The sequence below is a fragment of the Hylobates moloch genome, unplaced genomic scaffold (genome assembly GCF_009828535.3).
Source record: "Hylobates moloch isolate HMO894 unplaced genomic scaffold, HMol_V3 SCAFFOLD_14, whole genome shotgun sequence".
Classification (NCBI taxonomy): domain Eukaryota; kingdom Metazoa; phylum Chordata; class Mammalia; order Primates; family Hylobatidae; genus Hylobates; species Hylobates moloch.
Window position 1 is genome coordinate 65865185 of NW_026652289.1, and position 16781 is coordinate 65881965.

A 16781-nucleotide genomic window follows, 5' to 3' on the forward strand; every position below is an offset into this window, starting at 1 on the left:
AGGCAGCTGCAAAAGATGGCTGATGAGGCATTCTCACCTCTCACTCTCATCTGCTGCCTTCTCAGCTTCCTCCAGCTTTTGCAAAGCTGTTGCCAGACGCTCCTGGGCACGATCCAACTCTTCCTCAACCAGCTGGATGCGTCTGTTCAGAGAAGCTACATCGGCTTCAGCCTAGGTAGAGACAGTGAAAAACATTTCAGAGCTGGGGAGAAAGTGAGGGTGGTAGCTTCAGGAAACGGCTGGGACTGCAATGCTGATTTCAGACAGGAAGACTGTCTTATGGTGAGCTACCTTTAAGTGCATTACAAGCCCTCGTCAACTCCGGAGTTCTTGGACACATTTATACATTGATTTATACAGTGAACATCCATATTTGTGTATACACAAATCTATACACACAATTCTCATCAGGCAGACAGATCATTAGCAAACGCTCTTTCACATGGTTCCTTTCTTCCGTAGATTTTTTTTTTTTTTTTTTTTGAGACAGGGTCTCGCTCTATCACCCAGGCTGGAGTGCAGTGGCACGATCTCAGCTCACTGCAAACTCTGCCTCCTGGATTCACGCCATTCTCCTGCCTCAGCCTCCCGAGTAGCTGGGACTACAGGCGCCCGCCACAACGCCCGGCTAATTTTTTTGTATTTTTAGTAAAGACGGGGTTTCACCGTGTTAGCCAGGATGGTCTCGATCTCCTGACCTCGTGATCCAGCCGCCTGGGCCTCCCAAAGTGCTGGGATTACAGGCGTGAGCCACCGCGCCCAGCCCGCTTCCGTAGATTTCAACACCCTGGCTTTACTTGCCTGTTAAACAAGAGAGTCATCACGGCCACCTCACTCACTGGGAGCCTGAAGTGTGAACTGAGACAAGACTTACCCAGGCTCAGCCATGTAAGACAATAGCAGTACAGCCAGAAATCGGACTCAAGAGTTTCACTCAACTCTTTTCTTCTAGCCACTTTATCAAAGGATCCTTACAAAGGAACTAAAATAGTTTAAAATTCAGTGGTTCTAAAATACACACCACATGAAGGCCCAACACAATCCAGTAACCCCTTTTAGAATAACTGGCCTCATTGGAACAGAGCCAAGACAAATTTCCCAAGTGTTTCTGATGTAAGCCTATGATTTTTCTTTGAAGTCAAGGTTAATACAAGAAAAGTATCAAACTCCTAAAAAGAAAAATAATACAAGTACTGTTTTTACTTGGTATCTGTCACTGAAATAAAATGTTGGTTTCTTTGAGAGGCAATGATTTCTTTCCTGTCATAAGAAATTGTTGCTATGAGCCTCAGAACACTTATAAGACTATGATGGTCCATTATACACACTTGCACTGGTGGCTGTTAAAATACTGTGCATGGAAGTGGGAGATGGAATTTACTAATCAGGTACAATATCCTCATCCACTTTGAATGTATGTTCACTAAGGGGTGGTGGGGTTTTCAGAACACTTAGGAGTTTTCTAGAAATTACAATACACACTTAGGGACCCACGGTAATAGGATAACAAATTTCTCTACGTACAGCCCTGTCTTTGTCATTGAACTGTAAGCTGCTCACATCCAGAGAACTCACAGTTCTCTGCACAGAGTATGGGCTCAATAAGATGAGTAAAACCAACCTAATTTTAATAAAAGCAACATTCTCAGCTTATGGATCCACAATACAGAGTTGGAAATGCAAATGTAGTTAGAGACTGTGGTCATAGTCTTTAATCAAAGGAATCTGAGAACCTTCAGCTCTTTGCTCATCTAGATTTGTAAGGTTTTAAAGGCCAAGTTTTATCTGGGAAGAGAGGTGAGTAGGGCATCTCCAACCACGGTGAAGGACTCTATAAAAACATGTAAATACACTTTTATCTTGACAAAAATGTAGTAATTGGTTGATGGAGGCAGGGAGCAGGGCAAATGTGAAATAAATCAGAGGAAGGGCATTTACAACGGTACTGCCTACAAAGTAAACCATTATCAGTGCACAGCTGGTAACTGGGCCCAGCTAGGAATTACTGGCAGACAACTGTTGTTTCTGGTGTGTGTGTGTATTGAAGGGTGAGGGTAATAGGATAACGAATCTCTTAATTATAGGAAAGTATCTTTTAAAAAACCATTAGGCTTTTTTTTTAATTTTTATTACTATTACTGGAAGGATGTATATATTAAGGATATACTTTTGGGTCAGGTAAGATTTCTTCATTTTTCCATATTTTCATTTTCCAGTAAAATTCTATTCCTTTTGAGGGTTGGGGGGGAACTCAAAGCTGAAGCAAAAACAAAGGGCAAACAAAACAAAACAAAATTTAAAACCATACCAAAAAACCGAGCACACAAACCAAAAGCTCTACAACAACAAACAGTCTCCATAGAGTGTCTAGGTTATGTACTCAAAAGCACTGTACGCTTTCTTTTCTTTCCCCCTTTCTTATCATTTTCAATATGATGGCAAATATCCTTGTTACAGAGGCTATGGCCTATTAGAGCAATGCCAGCAAGATTTTCAAAACCTTTTTGTGGCTACCAAGTTCCAAGTTCTCTGCTCTGCTTTAGATCTGGGCCTAAACCTCAAGGACTTTGTACTCACAGAAAGATGACTGTTTACGCTTTGGGGAAAGAACCCTCTGGGTGACAGGTCTCTATCCCCAGCTCCCCACACAGCTGAGTCACCAGAAAGGAAGGAGACAGCACCTCGTGTTCATTCCAGCCTTGCACATGAGATCTTCCTACCCAAAGGGCCCCCACCAATCCATCTGTATCTTCCCTCCGATCACTCCCACCCCCATTCTTTCCCTTAGCTCTTGGCACTGTGTTTACAGAATGCTGTTGTCTAAATGCCACTCCTGTGTTTCCCCAGGGGCATTCTGTAGAACCTCAGACTCCCGGACATCAGAGAGTATGTCCTACAGGAATACCAGCCAGCAGGGCTTCGTACAGGGTGCCCCAGCAACGACTGGGCATGGAGACCCGTTTCTAGGTGCCAGTTTGTGATACAGTGGCAGGAATGGTAGGGCACACACAGCAGACCTGAGAGTGGCTGCCCCTTCCTGAGGAGGCCCTGTAAATCCAAAAAATAGGGTCTCAATTTTTTAGCTAGAAGGATCCCTAGGTATTGTCCAGATCAGCAATTCCCACAAGTGGCTGAGTGTCAGAATCAACTCAGAGATGAGCATTAAAAAAAAAAATCAACTTTCAGCTGGGCACTGTGGCTCATGCCTGTAATCCCAGCACTTTGGGAGGCCGAGGTGGGCGATCATGAGGTCAGGAGTTTGAGACCAGCCTGACCAACATGGTGAAACCCCGTCTCTACAAAAAACACAAAAATTAGCCAGGCATGGTGGCACGTGCCTGTAATCCCAGCTACTCAGGAGGCTGAGACAGGAGAATCGCTTGAACCCGGGAGGCAGAGATTGCAGTGAGCTGAGATCATGCCACTGCACTCCAGCCTGGGTGACAGAGCAAGACTCTGTCTCAAAAAAAAAAAAAAAAAAATCAAACTTCCAGGCTCTGTCCCTAGAGATTCTGATTCAGGAGGTCAAAGGGGGAGGGCAGGAATCTATACTATAAATAATCCCCTTTGCCACCACCCAAAGAAGCTGGCCATTCTTCTAGCTCTTGACTAAAAAGAGGCAGCAGGAGGGAACTCTGACCCTGGGCACAGAAGTATGTGGAGGCCATATAGCTATCAGTGGGAGACAGGACTAAAATACAAGTCACTAGGCTCCCGGCATGCTGGCTCTCCACTATGTCACTTCTCCTGGCTTCCCGGAACATCATGGAAACCTTGGAACTGGCAGTTCTCACTCCTGTGGTCTTTATCTCTTCTGACATCATATTGAGATGTTCTCCAGCCCCCACCCCAACTCCCCAAGAAAGGCCTCAGGCACAGATCCTAACCAGGACTAGGAGAACAGTTCCTGCAATGCAAATCATCCGCTAAAGTGATTATCACAATCTTTTTGAAATTACACAGGATATAAAATTGAAAACTTCATAAAACAATGCTAATGGGTAATAGGAAGCTCACATAAGGACATGGAACATTTACTCCCTAGCCCAGAAGTCAATGCCTACTGCCCCAGAGGTTTCAGAGCAGGACAGGCAGAGGGGCTTTGAGGTTAAAGCTAGGACCTGGGAGTAGTATCTGAGGTAAACCTATCTTTATGGGAAAACCCTGAACCCATGACAGGCTCTGCAGGCCCTATTATACTGGCCTAGTAGAATTTTTGTTTGGTTCATTAGAATTCAAGATATGCTTAATTTTGTAATTTAATCAGGGCCACTTTTTTCTCTTTCTTATTTTTACTTTTTATTCTGATTTATTATGCTCTATGTTCCAAAAGCCCCACACCTCTCACCTTTACTAGCTTTTATTTCTGGTATTTTTTTTTTCTAAGTTTTGAGGTTATTTCAATATTTCTAAGGTTCTTTTCATCATGGCACCTGGGGAGTCTTAAGGACCTGCTGTTGCCTCTGCCGGTACAAGCCCACAGACGCATGACCATCTGTTGTTTAAAAGCAGAGATATAAATAACAAGGCATTTGGGGAGGGTCAAGACCCCAGACACAAATTATTTGCAGGCATGTAAATCACTCTTAGTGTACTGAGTTAGTTTTCTTCTTCTTCTTTTTTTTTTTTTTTTTGAGATGGAGTCTAGCTCTGTCTCCCAGGCTGGAGTACAGTGGCGTGACCGCGGCTCACTGCAACCTCCGCCTCCCAGGTTCAAGCGATTCTCCTGCCTCAGCCTCCCCAGTAGCAAGGATTACAGGCACGTGACACCATGCTCGGCTAATTGCTGTATTTTTAGTAGAGATGGGATTTTGCCAGTTGGCTAGGCTAGTCTCGAACTGCTGACCTCAGGTGATCCACCCGTCTCGGCCGCCCCAAGTGTTGAGATTAGAGGCGTGAGCCACCACACGCAGCCAAGTTAGCTTTCTTCCAACAGCAGCCCATGTGCTGATTGCCAGTGAAGTCTTTCAATTTGGGATGCTAGTTTCTTTTATTTCAAAAGTACTATTGTGTTCTAACAATTAATGAACCACTCAAAAAAGAGACTGCTGTATTAGCAAAGGCTACCAATGTCCTCCTGCAGATCTGTTCTTAAGTAACTTCCTGGTGCTCTGTACTTGAGGTGCCTTATAATGCAAATGACCCTCCTCTAAGGTAACAGCCCAAGGGCATGCACCCCATTCCCCCACCCCAACATGGTACTATATAGAAATCAAGGGCATGCCCACCCCACCATAGTATAATATTATCCCAAATCAGATTTGCAAAAAAAAAAAAAACTTTTATGAGGCCTAGATTTTCATGAAATCCAGATGTTTTAGCCAATACAACAACAGAAAATTAAAAATGGCAGTGACTTTTACTTTTTAAAAAAGTATTCCAGTTAAGGTTATTAAGAAAAAATACTGGTGGGAGAATATTATATTCTAGAAATCAATCCTCTGGAATATGTTTCCAAAGTCCTGACTGAACCGGAGTGGAACTTGGGATGATCAAAGGTCAGGTCTTTTTATTTCATGCAAACTGTCGTTATACGAAAGTTTCACCCAACTTGCTGTGTAAGACCAAGTGACCACAGCCAAGCTAAACTTCTGCCCTTATATGGTAAGGAAAGGGGAAAAAAAAAAAAAAACACTGATGACATTAAGGGGCACTCCCATGGATAACAGATAAACACAACCTCCTCTGTGTGTGCCAAAGCCCATAATTTATGAGGCATATTTGTATAATGAGGGAGAACAGACATGAACAAGGCATTGTAGTGCCTCTGCCTTGCCTACATATGAAAGCAGAAATCGAGAGTATACATTCCAGTTACAGCCACTCTGGGAGTGCCAATGCAAGCACAAAATGCACCCTCAGTTTTCCTATCCCAGAAATATTTACCAAGTGTAAAGAGGGAAAGTGCTGGGAATTTTTGTAAATTGGTTATTTCCCATGATTTAATCATGTTACTAATTAAGAACCTTCTGGCCACAACTCCCTGTCTCCTTGTTTGGGGGATACTACTCAGAAAGGAAGATTCTTCTTGCCTTTTTTTTTTTAAATAATGAAAAAAGCAAACAAAACCTTAGTGGGTCACAAGATCTGGAATTAATCATGTCAAGCAAAGGTAGCCTCATTCCAACATTTTGAAGGATCCACACACCTTGCAAACACAGACTAGGAGGAAGTAAGGGATGGCTGCTTTTTCCGAGGTAAGGGCTGGTTTAATAGGGCCTATTAACTACAGTCTGAGTATTTGAATTTAGGCCAACTCTCTGGTCAAATATTTTTTGCAGTGGCTGATGGTTTTGTCACTAAACCTTTATCTTTGCTGCCAAAAGAAACTGTTACTGCTAGCTTAACTCACAGCCCAAGCTACATCTAAATACCTAAGTTAGCTACATTTAAGTTCCAATTTCAGAAGTTAAGAACAACTTGCAGCCTGAAAGTCTCTCTTCAATGGTCTGATCCAGTCCTCAAGTTGCTGTCTTAAAAGGTTCTGTGTTCAATCAATCACCCAGGTAGATTGTTTGCAAAGATTACTTAAAAAATTGAAACTACTTAAACCACTTTTGATATAAAGCCATGAAAAGAATGAAAGTATTATCTTTAGCCAACTGGCACAGGAAGAGTTCTGTTATAAAAACGATGCGCAAAAGAGAAGGTAAGAATAAAAGTAATAATGTGCCCTTCATAAAATTTATCTTTTGTGTCTAACATCAATCACCAGGCCAGGAGTCAATACAAGGCTCTCCCGCATAGGGTCACACATACTCTTTCTTAGCAGGGTGAGGAGACCTCAGACTTCTACCACTGATACCACTTCAACCCATCAAACATGCCTACCAGCCTGCCCACTTCCTCTTCATTCAAGCCCCCCGCCCCAACAAATGTTGATTAAAAGCAGTAAATGAAGTGTTTTACGATGTCATGAAATGAGCAAGCCATCTTTAAGACCCCTTGCTGGGTGGGGAACTGAAGGTGAAGGAGCACTGGGCTGCCAGGGCTGTGCAGTTTTAATGACAGCGGGCACACAGCACTTACCCTTTTGCGCCAAGCACCAGTGTACTGTCTTTACATAGTAACTCCTTTAACCGACAGATAGATGCTGTTACTATCCACACTTTACACAGAGGGAACTGAAACACAGAGGTTAAGTAACTTGCCCACTGCTAGTAAGTAGTGGAGCCAGGATTCAAGTTCTGACAGTCTGGGTCCAAAGTTCTTGTTCTTATCCATCATATTCTATATAGTTCTAACGGTCCAAGGACAGCTACTAGCCAGTTAGGGAGTCGGAATTAGTTTACCACCCAGTCAAGTTCAGGGAAATCCACAGGACTTTCGCTGACTCGTCCTATAAAGCAAATACTGAGAATTATCTTTTGCCCATTGATTTCCTTATTCCTGCTTGTATTTTATCTGAAACTTTCTCTAGTTGAGCTTTCCTCTGAAGAGGTCCATTTCAGGTCTTGAAGTTTCTGTGGCCATCCATACAGCCATTTACAAACACTTAACCAGAACGATTTACTCAACTCAGAACAGCCCCGTATATTAAGCACAGCAGGACATCATACTACCGCTTGTCATAAAATTCCCAAGGTGTTTGTTTCAGTATCTTGATTAAAAACACACACACACAAAATCGACAAATAACAAATACTAGACTACCTCTGAAATCCTGTTCCTGTTTGCTGGATACATTTGCCTTAGAAGAAAGGAAGGAAGCCAGGTATTACATTTAACAAGGGGGAGGGGAAGCCCGCAAGAGAATACACCCAATAACTGTTGACATTTCGCCAACTTTTTCCAAGACTTGGTAACAAAGGATTATCTATCTGTATGAGAGAAAAGGGGAGGAGGACTGCTGAAAAAAGGGAAGGGTGAAGGGTTTTGCACTATATGTTAGCTCTTCCAGCATAACGCGGCGCTGTCAAGCTGTCAATGTCTCTCTACCGCCTCGGAGACACAGGCCTCCGGGAAACCACAGGGTCGACGGGAACGGCGGAGTGTAGCATCCCCGGGCCCCAAGTCCACAGTGCCTCTCCCACTTGACCTCGCGTCGCCCCTTCCCAAAGGTACGGATCTCCAAGAGGAAGGACCTCCTTCCTCTCCACTCTCAGAGTAAAGCAAGCCAGCAGCGCAAAGGGGACCTCCTGGGGACGCAAAAACACGACCGAAAGCCACCACCCCAGAAACAGACCCTTCCTGGGAAAATGCTCCTTCCAGAACCTTCTCAACACCACCCCTGTTTCCCCTGGGAGCGTTTACTTTGGATCAGCGAGACGGAAAGCAAAGGCTGAGGAGAACAGGCCGGGCCCCTCCCCAGAGCCCGCCGCCAGCTGGCCCAGGTGCGCCAGGTGCGCCCTGGAGGCGTGGGGACGAGGGATGGGGGCCTGCAGGGGGGGCATGCAGGAGGGCCCTGCGGGGCGCCGCGGGGCTGCCCGGGGAGGATGCGCCTCTGGGGGCTGCGGGGTGATGGGTGGGTCCCTTACGGTCTCCCTCAGCTTCCTCTCGTGGTCCAGCTCGCGCTGCAGGGTGCCCGCGCGCTCCTCTGCGGCGTCCGCCTGCTCCTGCAGGCTCCGGATCTTCCTCCGTACCGCCTCCAGCGAGCTACTCCCCGCCATCGCGCCGGACAGTAGGCGGGCGGGAGGGCTGCAGTGGGAGAGGCCGGCTGCTGCCCTGCGGACCCGGCTGCCGCAGCTGTCCTGGCTGCCCAGCGCCGGTCCGCCCCGCCCAGGCCTCTCTGTGCGACGGCGGCGCCCCCTGCGGCCAGGAGCAGTCCGGAAGTCGCGGCCTCCAGGGCTGCGCAGACAAACCGCAGGCGGGCGCGCGAGCGCCGGGGGCGGGCACGGCTGGGCGGGGCGCGCGCCGCGGACCCGGGACCGGCCGGGGGCACTGCGCATGCTCGCGGCGGCGGGGAGAAAGGCGCGCCCAGCGCGCTGCAGGGGTACCTGGTGAGCTGGGCGCTCCGGGAGGCCACTGCACGAGGGCTCTGGCTTCCACTTCTAGGGCCCCTCCCCGGCGCCGTGGTGACCCGGGGTAACGAAGCTGCCTGCTAAGGGCAATAGCGACACCTGCTGGCCTCGGGAGCGCTCCGCTCCCGAGTCCAGATTCCCATGCCCAGGAGCCAGAGAAGCTGAGCGGCGGGTATGGGGCCGGAATATGTCCTAAAGGGCCTGATCCCAACCGCAAGATTATAACCCCAGCACTACCCCCATTCCCCAAAACTTCACGAAGTGAAAACCACCCACATGTAGAGCACAGTGGTTAGACCTCCTGTTCTAAATGCAGTTTTCCTACGTTGAATCTGGCTCCTAGTTTCCTGCTGCGTGACTTCGGACAAATAACTTGTCTTCTCTGGGCGTCATCTGTAAAAGTGGGAATAATAATAGTACTTTCCCCATGGGGCTGCTATGAGAATGATGAAGGACTATAAAGCGCTTAGCACAATACCTTGTACATAGTTAAAAACTCAAATGATAGCTACGATTAAGAAATACACAAGCACTGTTTTAAGTCAGGCTGAGGCCCGTAATCAGCTGTGTGATCTCAGGCCAACCTCCCCAGGGCTCACTTTCCATGAAAACAGTCATCCAAATGGTCTTTTCTCTTTACAGCCTTCTTTGGTGTCAGACCAGCCTCTGAGATCTCCTGGAATCCAGTCAGTCCTGGGATGGACTGGGGTGCCTTTAAAAGGCACCCCAAGGAGAGCCACAGAACCCCATGAGACAGCCTCTGGCTACAGGTGGAGAAAACCACCGCAGATACAGTCTCCACCGATTTCCCCCTTGGGCTGTATTCTTAAATGCCTTCTAAGTCTCAGGGCTTTTTCTCCTCAGGTTTGTCACAGAAAGCTCTTAAAGCCAGCTCCCTATGTGTGGGAATAATAAAGAAAACATGCTTGACAACCCTCTCCTCCTCCAAGCCCTGACAAGGAACTTTTGCTTTCCTGACTCATTTTCTGTGGAGCTCCTCACAGCCTCTGCTGAGACCCTCACAAATCCCAGCTTGGGTCCTTGCATCCTGTAGGTGGGAGCTTCTCACTTTGTTTCCCCGCGGTTCATCTGGTCAGGCGGGGAGGTTACAGCTGGTCCCCTAAGTGCAGAGACTGTGGGCCTCCAACATTGAGAATGGGGGAACCGGGTGTCTGCGAGCCTCCAGGAGCAGCCAGGAAACTGCTGGACACTGGGAAGTGCCCTAAGCAGCCAACTAGTGACTTAATGTCCTGGGAAAGTCAGTTTCAGGTGAGTTCATTTTCATGCCGATGTCATTATACAAGAGTTTGGGAGAGTTTTCTCATCCTTGTCTGTAGGTTGGAATCACTTGGGTATTTTTTAAATGCTGCCGCCTGGGTTGCATCCCCAGGGATTCTGATTTAACTGGCCTTGGGTGCATCCTAACTTTGGGTTTTAAAAGCTCCCTAAGTGATTATGTTTAGAGAAGGTTGAGAATCCCTAAGTTAAGAAGTAAAGACCTACAAAGGGATAAAGACTCACATGCTATAAATATCAGATATATCACAGTTACTGGGGAGGAGATTGGGGACCAGAAAAAAATGGAGTCTTCGATCCCCTTCAGCCTCACTTTTGACTTAGGTGGAAAGACAACACAAAATTCGAAACAAGACCATCAGGGATACTACTCCTGAATGACAATCTTCTAAGCTAGGAAGAGCCCACTTCCAGAATAGGATTTGTAAAGTACATCGGTAAAGTAGTAGAAAAATGTTTTTAGTAATAATAGTAGAAAAATGTAAAAGTGTTTTACACTGGTGAATAATGACAGTGAAATGTCCTAATCCCAAAGGTAATGTGATTCCACCTCAGGAAGCTGACTTCTCCCTCACCCTCTCCCGTTTTCTAGTGACATCTGTCTCTTCCTCCTCAAGTTTTGACTATTTTTTAGTAAATAAAAAACTACCACTCTCAATATGGTCATGCACTGCATAATGATGTTTTGGTCAATGAGGGGCTGCATATATGAGAGTAGCCTCATAAGATTATAATAGAACTAAAAAATTCCTATCGCCTGGTGATTTGTGTTACAATTGTTGACAGTATTCAGTACGGTAACATACTGTACACGTTTGTAGCCTAGGTGTTTAGTAGGCTATACCCTCTAGGTTTGTGTAAGTACCATACACTCTATGGTGTTTGCACAATGAAGAAATCACCTAATGACACATGTCTCAGACCTTATCCCCCTTCGTTAATCAACAAATGACTGTGTAGCATTTCTTCACTAACTTCTTCAATATTCCTACGGGCTCCAAACTCCAGACAACCTAAAGTGACCTAAGAGGGAATGTGATCAATACACTACCAAAAAAGCCACATATGCCAGATTTAGGGGCAGTTTCCCAGTGGGAAAAATAACCAAAACAAGATTCAAGAAGCTCCCTCCCCTGCTGCTTCCCACACCAGCTGACTTTAAATAACTTCTTTCCCATTTCTGCCCCACCCCATTCCAGTGCTCCCTTCAACAAGACTTTTCAATAAAGACATGTTAGCACAACACAGTTACAATAATTATTATCCTATTTTTTTTCCTTAAGAATTGTAATAACCTTTTTCTTCCTCTTGCCTTCAGTCTCACTGGGCTATTTTCAAATTCTCTGCATTCTTTTCCTTATAAGGAATATCTTTCCTTGATCTATTAGCAGCTCTTTTGAAAAAGCTAAATAAACGTCCTGCTGGAGAATTTGCAGGAGGCAGGCATCTTCCATTTAGCCATATATAGAGCAGGCATCTGACCTGCATTATACAAAGTAGGCTCAGAGTTATATATGGTTTTTGGCTCTTTTTCCAAAGCCAGGTAGTTTAGAATTTAAATGTTTTAGTGAAATCAGTGCTTCCCCCAAATCCCCTTTCCAGGAACCCTGATTTTCACTGAAAATTTCTTTTTGTCAGATTCTAAATGTCCTCTCTGGAGTTCTCATTTACAAAGCACACCTGGATATGCATCTCAAGCCTTTCATGCTACAAAAGACTTTACTAATTTCAAGACCCGAAGCCCTTCAGTTATTTGCATGTTACTTTCATATAAAAAAGTCTGCTATTGCTCTTGGTGTTTCAATTGCTGGCATAGCTTTCCCTGGTGCTCACACATTCTTGGAATTGTTACCAACTTCTCAAGGAATTCTTTTCTAATTGGGCCTCTAGGCTTAATTAGCTTTTAGAATGGAATCCAATGGTGTGAAAAGAAGTTGGTCCTTTGGCTTGACTTTCCGAGGCAGAAGAGGCAAGCCCTCAATTAAAACGCTTCCAAAGGGCAGTGGACAAAGAGCTTAGGAGAGCCTTAGCTGTGTGCATCACCCCTGCAACTATGTGGTGGTTGTCAGAAGGCTGACAGGTGGGGGCGGGGACAGCAGGAGGGGCAGGGGGCAGCTAGCTCACTATACCATATAAAGCACTGAGCTATATATAACTCACAGCTTACTTTCTGGATCTAGTGCCTTCAGACTGCAGACCCAAGCAAGTATCATCTTCCCAGGCAGATCTTAAGGGGTGGATTAAGGCTTACGCTAGTGAGAAAGGAAGCCTCAAAGTGTCTCTGTGCCCCACCATGAAGTGCAGCCTTCTAAGTAAAAGTGCCGCTGTGTCATTTCGTTCATTTACAGGCCAGGTTCTCTGAACCCTGACTAGACCCACCACCAAACCCAGAACTTCCCACCCACTGGAGATGGCAAAAGGAAAGTGAAGAAAACCTGGCATTCTCTACACAAACCTTGGTGATGACACCTCAAGGGTTTTCTGTCACCAGGGAGGTGAAGTTCACCTCCAGAGTCCAATTTCAGCTGCTCTATTCTCCCAGCCTCTCATCCACCCACCTCCACCCCCAGGGAGGTAAAGGAAAGGAGAAGAAGAGAGGAGTGGATGAAATATAAATGAATGTGTGCAGTAGCAGTCAGAGGCGGCATCCAATGCTCTGGGCCATGCCAGGGCTGTGTGCAGGTGTCCAGCAGGAAAAGGTAACCTTCCTCCATTGCTCTCCAGCCCTGTGGTGACCCCAGAGTGGCCACGCAGGCAAGAGGTGAGGGAAGCAGTGTGAGCGTGCACTTACGTCGGTGGCCTTTTTCTCTGCCAGCTCCAGCTTCTCCTGGGCATCTTTGAGAGCCTCGGAGTATTTGTCCAGTTCATCTTCGGTGCCCTTGAGTTTCTTTTGCAGTGACACCAGCTCATCTTCCAGCTGGGAGTTGGCCAGGGGGTACAGGGAGGGGGGTGCAGCAGGCAGCGTGATCCCGAAAGGGAGGGGTGTGGGTGCACAGAACCAGAAGGACAGGGACAGCGGGAGAGACAGAGGGAAAGACAGGGAGGGAGAGAGAGAAAGAGAAAGAGTTAGCCATTCGTGCGCCACGCCGTGCCGCGCGCCCCGGGTACCTTGGCGGCGGCCTCTTCGGCGGCCAGGAGGCTGTCCTCCGCCTTGTGCAGCTCCTCCAGCACCCGGTCCCGCTCGTCCTCCGACACCCGCAGCAACTTCTCCTTGGCCGCGATGTCCTCCTCGAGCTGGGGGCAGCGGCGGGCGGGCGCGGCCGGCCGGCACGGACCGGGTGTTAGACACACACAATACACGGGCGTCGGGTTGGCTGGGGCCCCTCGGGCTCGGGGCGCCGCCGAGTTGGAGTGCAAAGGACCCGAGGTAACTTCCTCTTTACCCGAGCTGGAACCGCTCCGCGGCTCCCCCCGCACACCCACCTGCCCTGGGACGAGACTCCTGCCGAGGTCTCAGCGGGCTCAAGTCCACTACTTGGGGACACAGAAGAACGCCACTGCTGGCCTGGCTTTCGGGCTGTAGCCTCCATTCCGTCCCATCTTTGTTCTTAGGTAACAACTCCAGGACTCCCCTCTCCTCCCCAAGTTTAAGGTTCCTTTCTCCCCAGTCAAAAGTCAAAGAACTTCTAACACTTGAGTTACTCGACCCCCTTTCTCCATCCCTCGCCCTTCCTTCAAACGTCCCCAGGAACCGGGTGTCCTCCTCCCTCCCCCAAACTGATTCCCAGTCCTGAGAATAAAGCGCCTCTAGGACTTGACTTCGCGGGCCATGAGAACCAGAGAAGGGAAATAAGCGTCCTCAGACCAGACTACAAAGTTAGACTAAGCCTGGCTCTTGCGTTTCCCTTCCTTCTTTCCAGACGCGCGCCCTGGCCGCCCTGGGTGGTGGTGAGGGTAGGGTGGTGGCTCCCCGAGTCCTCGGGGTGGGGATCCAGCCGGGGGTGCCAGGCTCGAGTCCCGGCGCTCTGGGCGCGGGCGCAGGGCCGGGGAGGCGCAGACCTGCTTGCTCCTGTCTTCCGCCGCCTTCTTGTCGGCCTCCGCCTGCTCAGCTCGATCCAAGGCGTTCTCCTTGTCGAGCTTCAGCATCTGCATCTTCTTCTTGATGGCGTCCATGGTGGCGGCGGCGAGGGGCCCTGGGGCTGCGGCAGGAGCGGCGGGGCGAGCGCGCGGTCGGGCGGAGGAGCGGGAGTGCGAGCGCGGAGCCGCCTGCTGCTCCCAGATATGTACTTTCCCAAGGGGGCGACCGCATTCCTCAAGACAGCCAATACTTTTTTGGAAAAGCTTTTTTCTCCTGCCCCCCTTCCTCCTCTCCTCCCTCCGCCCCGTGCCCCCTCCCTGCTCCTCCCGCGGGGGCCGCTCGCCCATTCGCTGCCGGCCGCCGGCCTCCCAGTTGACGGTGGATATGACTATATATGGGGACCCGAGCCGCCGAGGCTGCGGCCGGGCGAGGCCGCCCTGTTTCTAAACCTGCGCGCCAGGGAGAGGGCGTTGGGGCCGAGCTGGGGCCGAGGCGCAACCCTCCGCCCTCCGCGCCCCCTTCTCCCAGGGCCAGCACCCAGCCATTAGGGTCCCCAACCGAGCCCGCCCTGAGCTGCCGGAGGCCGGGACAGCGCGGACCAGGTGGTGGATGCGCGTCGCCCCCCTGGGCCGTCCCCCGGCGCGCTTAGCCAAAGGCCCGGGGGCTTCCCAGCAGTGCCGCGCCCCGCGTCAGGGCCAATGTGCTCTCGGCACCCGCCAGCGCCTCCCCGGCAGCTCTCAGCCAGCCAGGTGTCATCCTGCGCGCTCACGCTCTGGAAACAACTGGAGCAGAGAAAGGGAGAACGTGGGAGAACGCCTGGGGCGGCTCTTGAGACTTTCTCTGCGGGCGCGGGTCACAGAGGCAGGGGGCGGCCCAGCGACAGCACACGGAGTCTTGTTTTCTGCATGCCCTTTCCCCCAGCGGAGGGACAGTCAAATACTTTAGCGACACAGGACTCAGTGGCGTACTTCCGTGCTTGCTGTGCAGTGCCTCCAAAAAGGTGTGCGTGTGTGCCTGTGTGTGCAGGTGGCGGTCTGAGGGGAAAGAACATTGAGTTTAGACTCAGGCAATTTGGTCTGTGGTCTCTACTCTGCCACCAGCAACTGTGAGACCTTGTTTGCTGCCCGCGGCTTCCTTAACTTTAAATCCAGGCGGTAGATGATCCTCGAGGTCCCTCCAGATCTAACTTGTTATCATTTTTCTTGCACTGATTTTAGGGAGTCGGCCTTTCCATGTTAGATGCTTAGGTGCCAGGTTTCGGAAAACATGGGATCGGCGTTATCCTGGCTAAGTCATTGCATCCGCAGCCGCAACTCTGAGAAGGCTCTGCCTTGTGAGCTGTGCTTGGAAGGAGGAGGATTTCCCCCAGCACTTCTTATTTTTAACTCTACTCCTCCCATCCCCCAAGGGGGAAAGGCTGCTTTTTTTCAGAGCTTCAGCGGGAGGGGAGGAGAGGGGGCTGCCCCCAAGCCCTGAGATCGGCTGAGGCAGGGTTGGTGAGGGTCTTGTTAATAGTCCCCACAGAGTAATTCACGGTCTGTACTGCATGGTTACCGAATATTCCCCGGACGGTATCTGAGCAGATTAGGCAGGCCAAACAACTTGTAAGTCCGTCAGAGAATGATCAAATTCCTCTCCAAGATTTTATCGTGTTTCTTCCACTAACCTAACTGCCCAGGAGGGAAAAGATACACTGACCTAATGGTCAGAACATTAGATCTGACCATTAGCACAGGGGCTGCGTGGCACAGAAATTGACCAGAGCCCTTTAATCACGGTATGTCAACCCAGCCACCGGAAAAGTGACAAAGTTCCAGGCATGTGGACGATATCCAGATGCGTGGACTCCAGGGAGCTGACTCCCCAGGTTGGAGCTCAGCAGAGGAGGCGAGAATAGGGAGTTAGGAGTCAGTTCCAGGGATCCAAACCTGGCCTGGTCACTTCTTGCAGTGTGACCTTAGCCGTGTTACAGTCTCTCTAAGCCTTTTTTCTCACTTATAAAAAGAGGCAACTGAACTAGAGAAACTCCTTGCGGGACCACATGTTACTGATTTTTCTTTTCTCACTGTGCCATATGTAGCCGAGGGACTCATTAAAGTTTCCTTAAATGAAATCATGCTACGAGCAATTTATTAAACACACGGTTATTGAGTACCTGCTATATACTAGGCAGGTACTAGGCTCTGGAATCCAAAGAATGAGTAGCACAGGTCTATGTCCTCCACGTGTTTGGCATGAGCAAGGTATAAGAATTCACACGAGGAAGAAATTGAAATGACTAGGTCAGAACAGATGGGAAAAACTTCCCTGAAAAGGTGGTGGCTTTTAAACTGATTTTAAAGGAAGGGGAGCAGTTAGCTAGAGAGGAGGGTCATTGTATGTGCCAAGGAAAGAAAAAGGAATGTTTGGTGGTGGTTGGACAGTAGGATTTTGGGGGTGAATGGGGACATGAGACTGGAAAGGAAGCTTGGGGCTGTATGATAAAGGGCCTTGAATTCCAGATTCAG

At 48.8% G+C, this 16781-nt stretch overlaps 1 protein-coding gene across 26 annotated transcripts in view; it reads right to left on the reverse strand.

Annotated features, from left to right (window-relative positions):
* Positions 1–14527, reverse strand: part of TPM1 (tropomyosin 1) — a 29547-nt gene extending 15020 nt beyond the window's left edge. For 8 of the 26 annotated variants that reach the window (XM_032175969.2, XM_032175973.2, XM_032175971.2 and 5 more), the window contains exons 1-2: positions 8478–8696; positions 38–171 (exon numbers count right to left, since the gene is read on the reverse strand). In XM_032175969.2, coding sequence (XP_032031860.1) covers positions 38–171; positions 8478–8609 — 266 coding nt within the window. In that variant the 5' untranslated portion in view covers positions 8610–8696. Of the gene's footprint in view, positions 1–37; positions 172–8477; positions 8697–13047; positions 13174–13364; positions 13491–14255 lie in introns of those variants that run through there. The other 18 variants (XM_032175980.2, XM_058427446.1, XM_032175975.2 and 15 more) reach the window with 13 other exon arrangements.
* Between the last annotated feature and the right edge of the window lie 2254 nt (positions 14528–16781).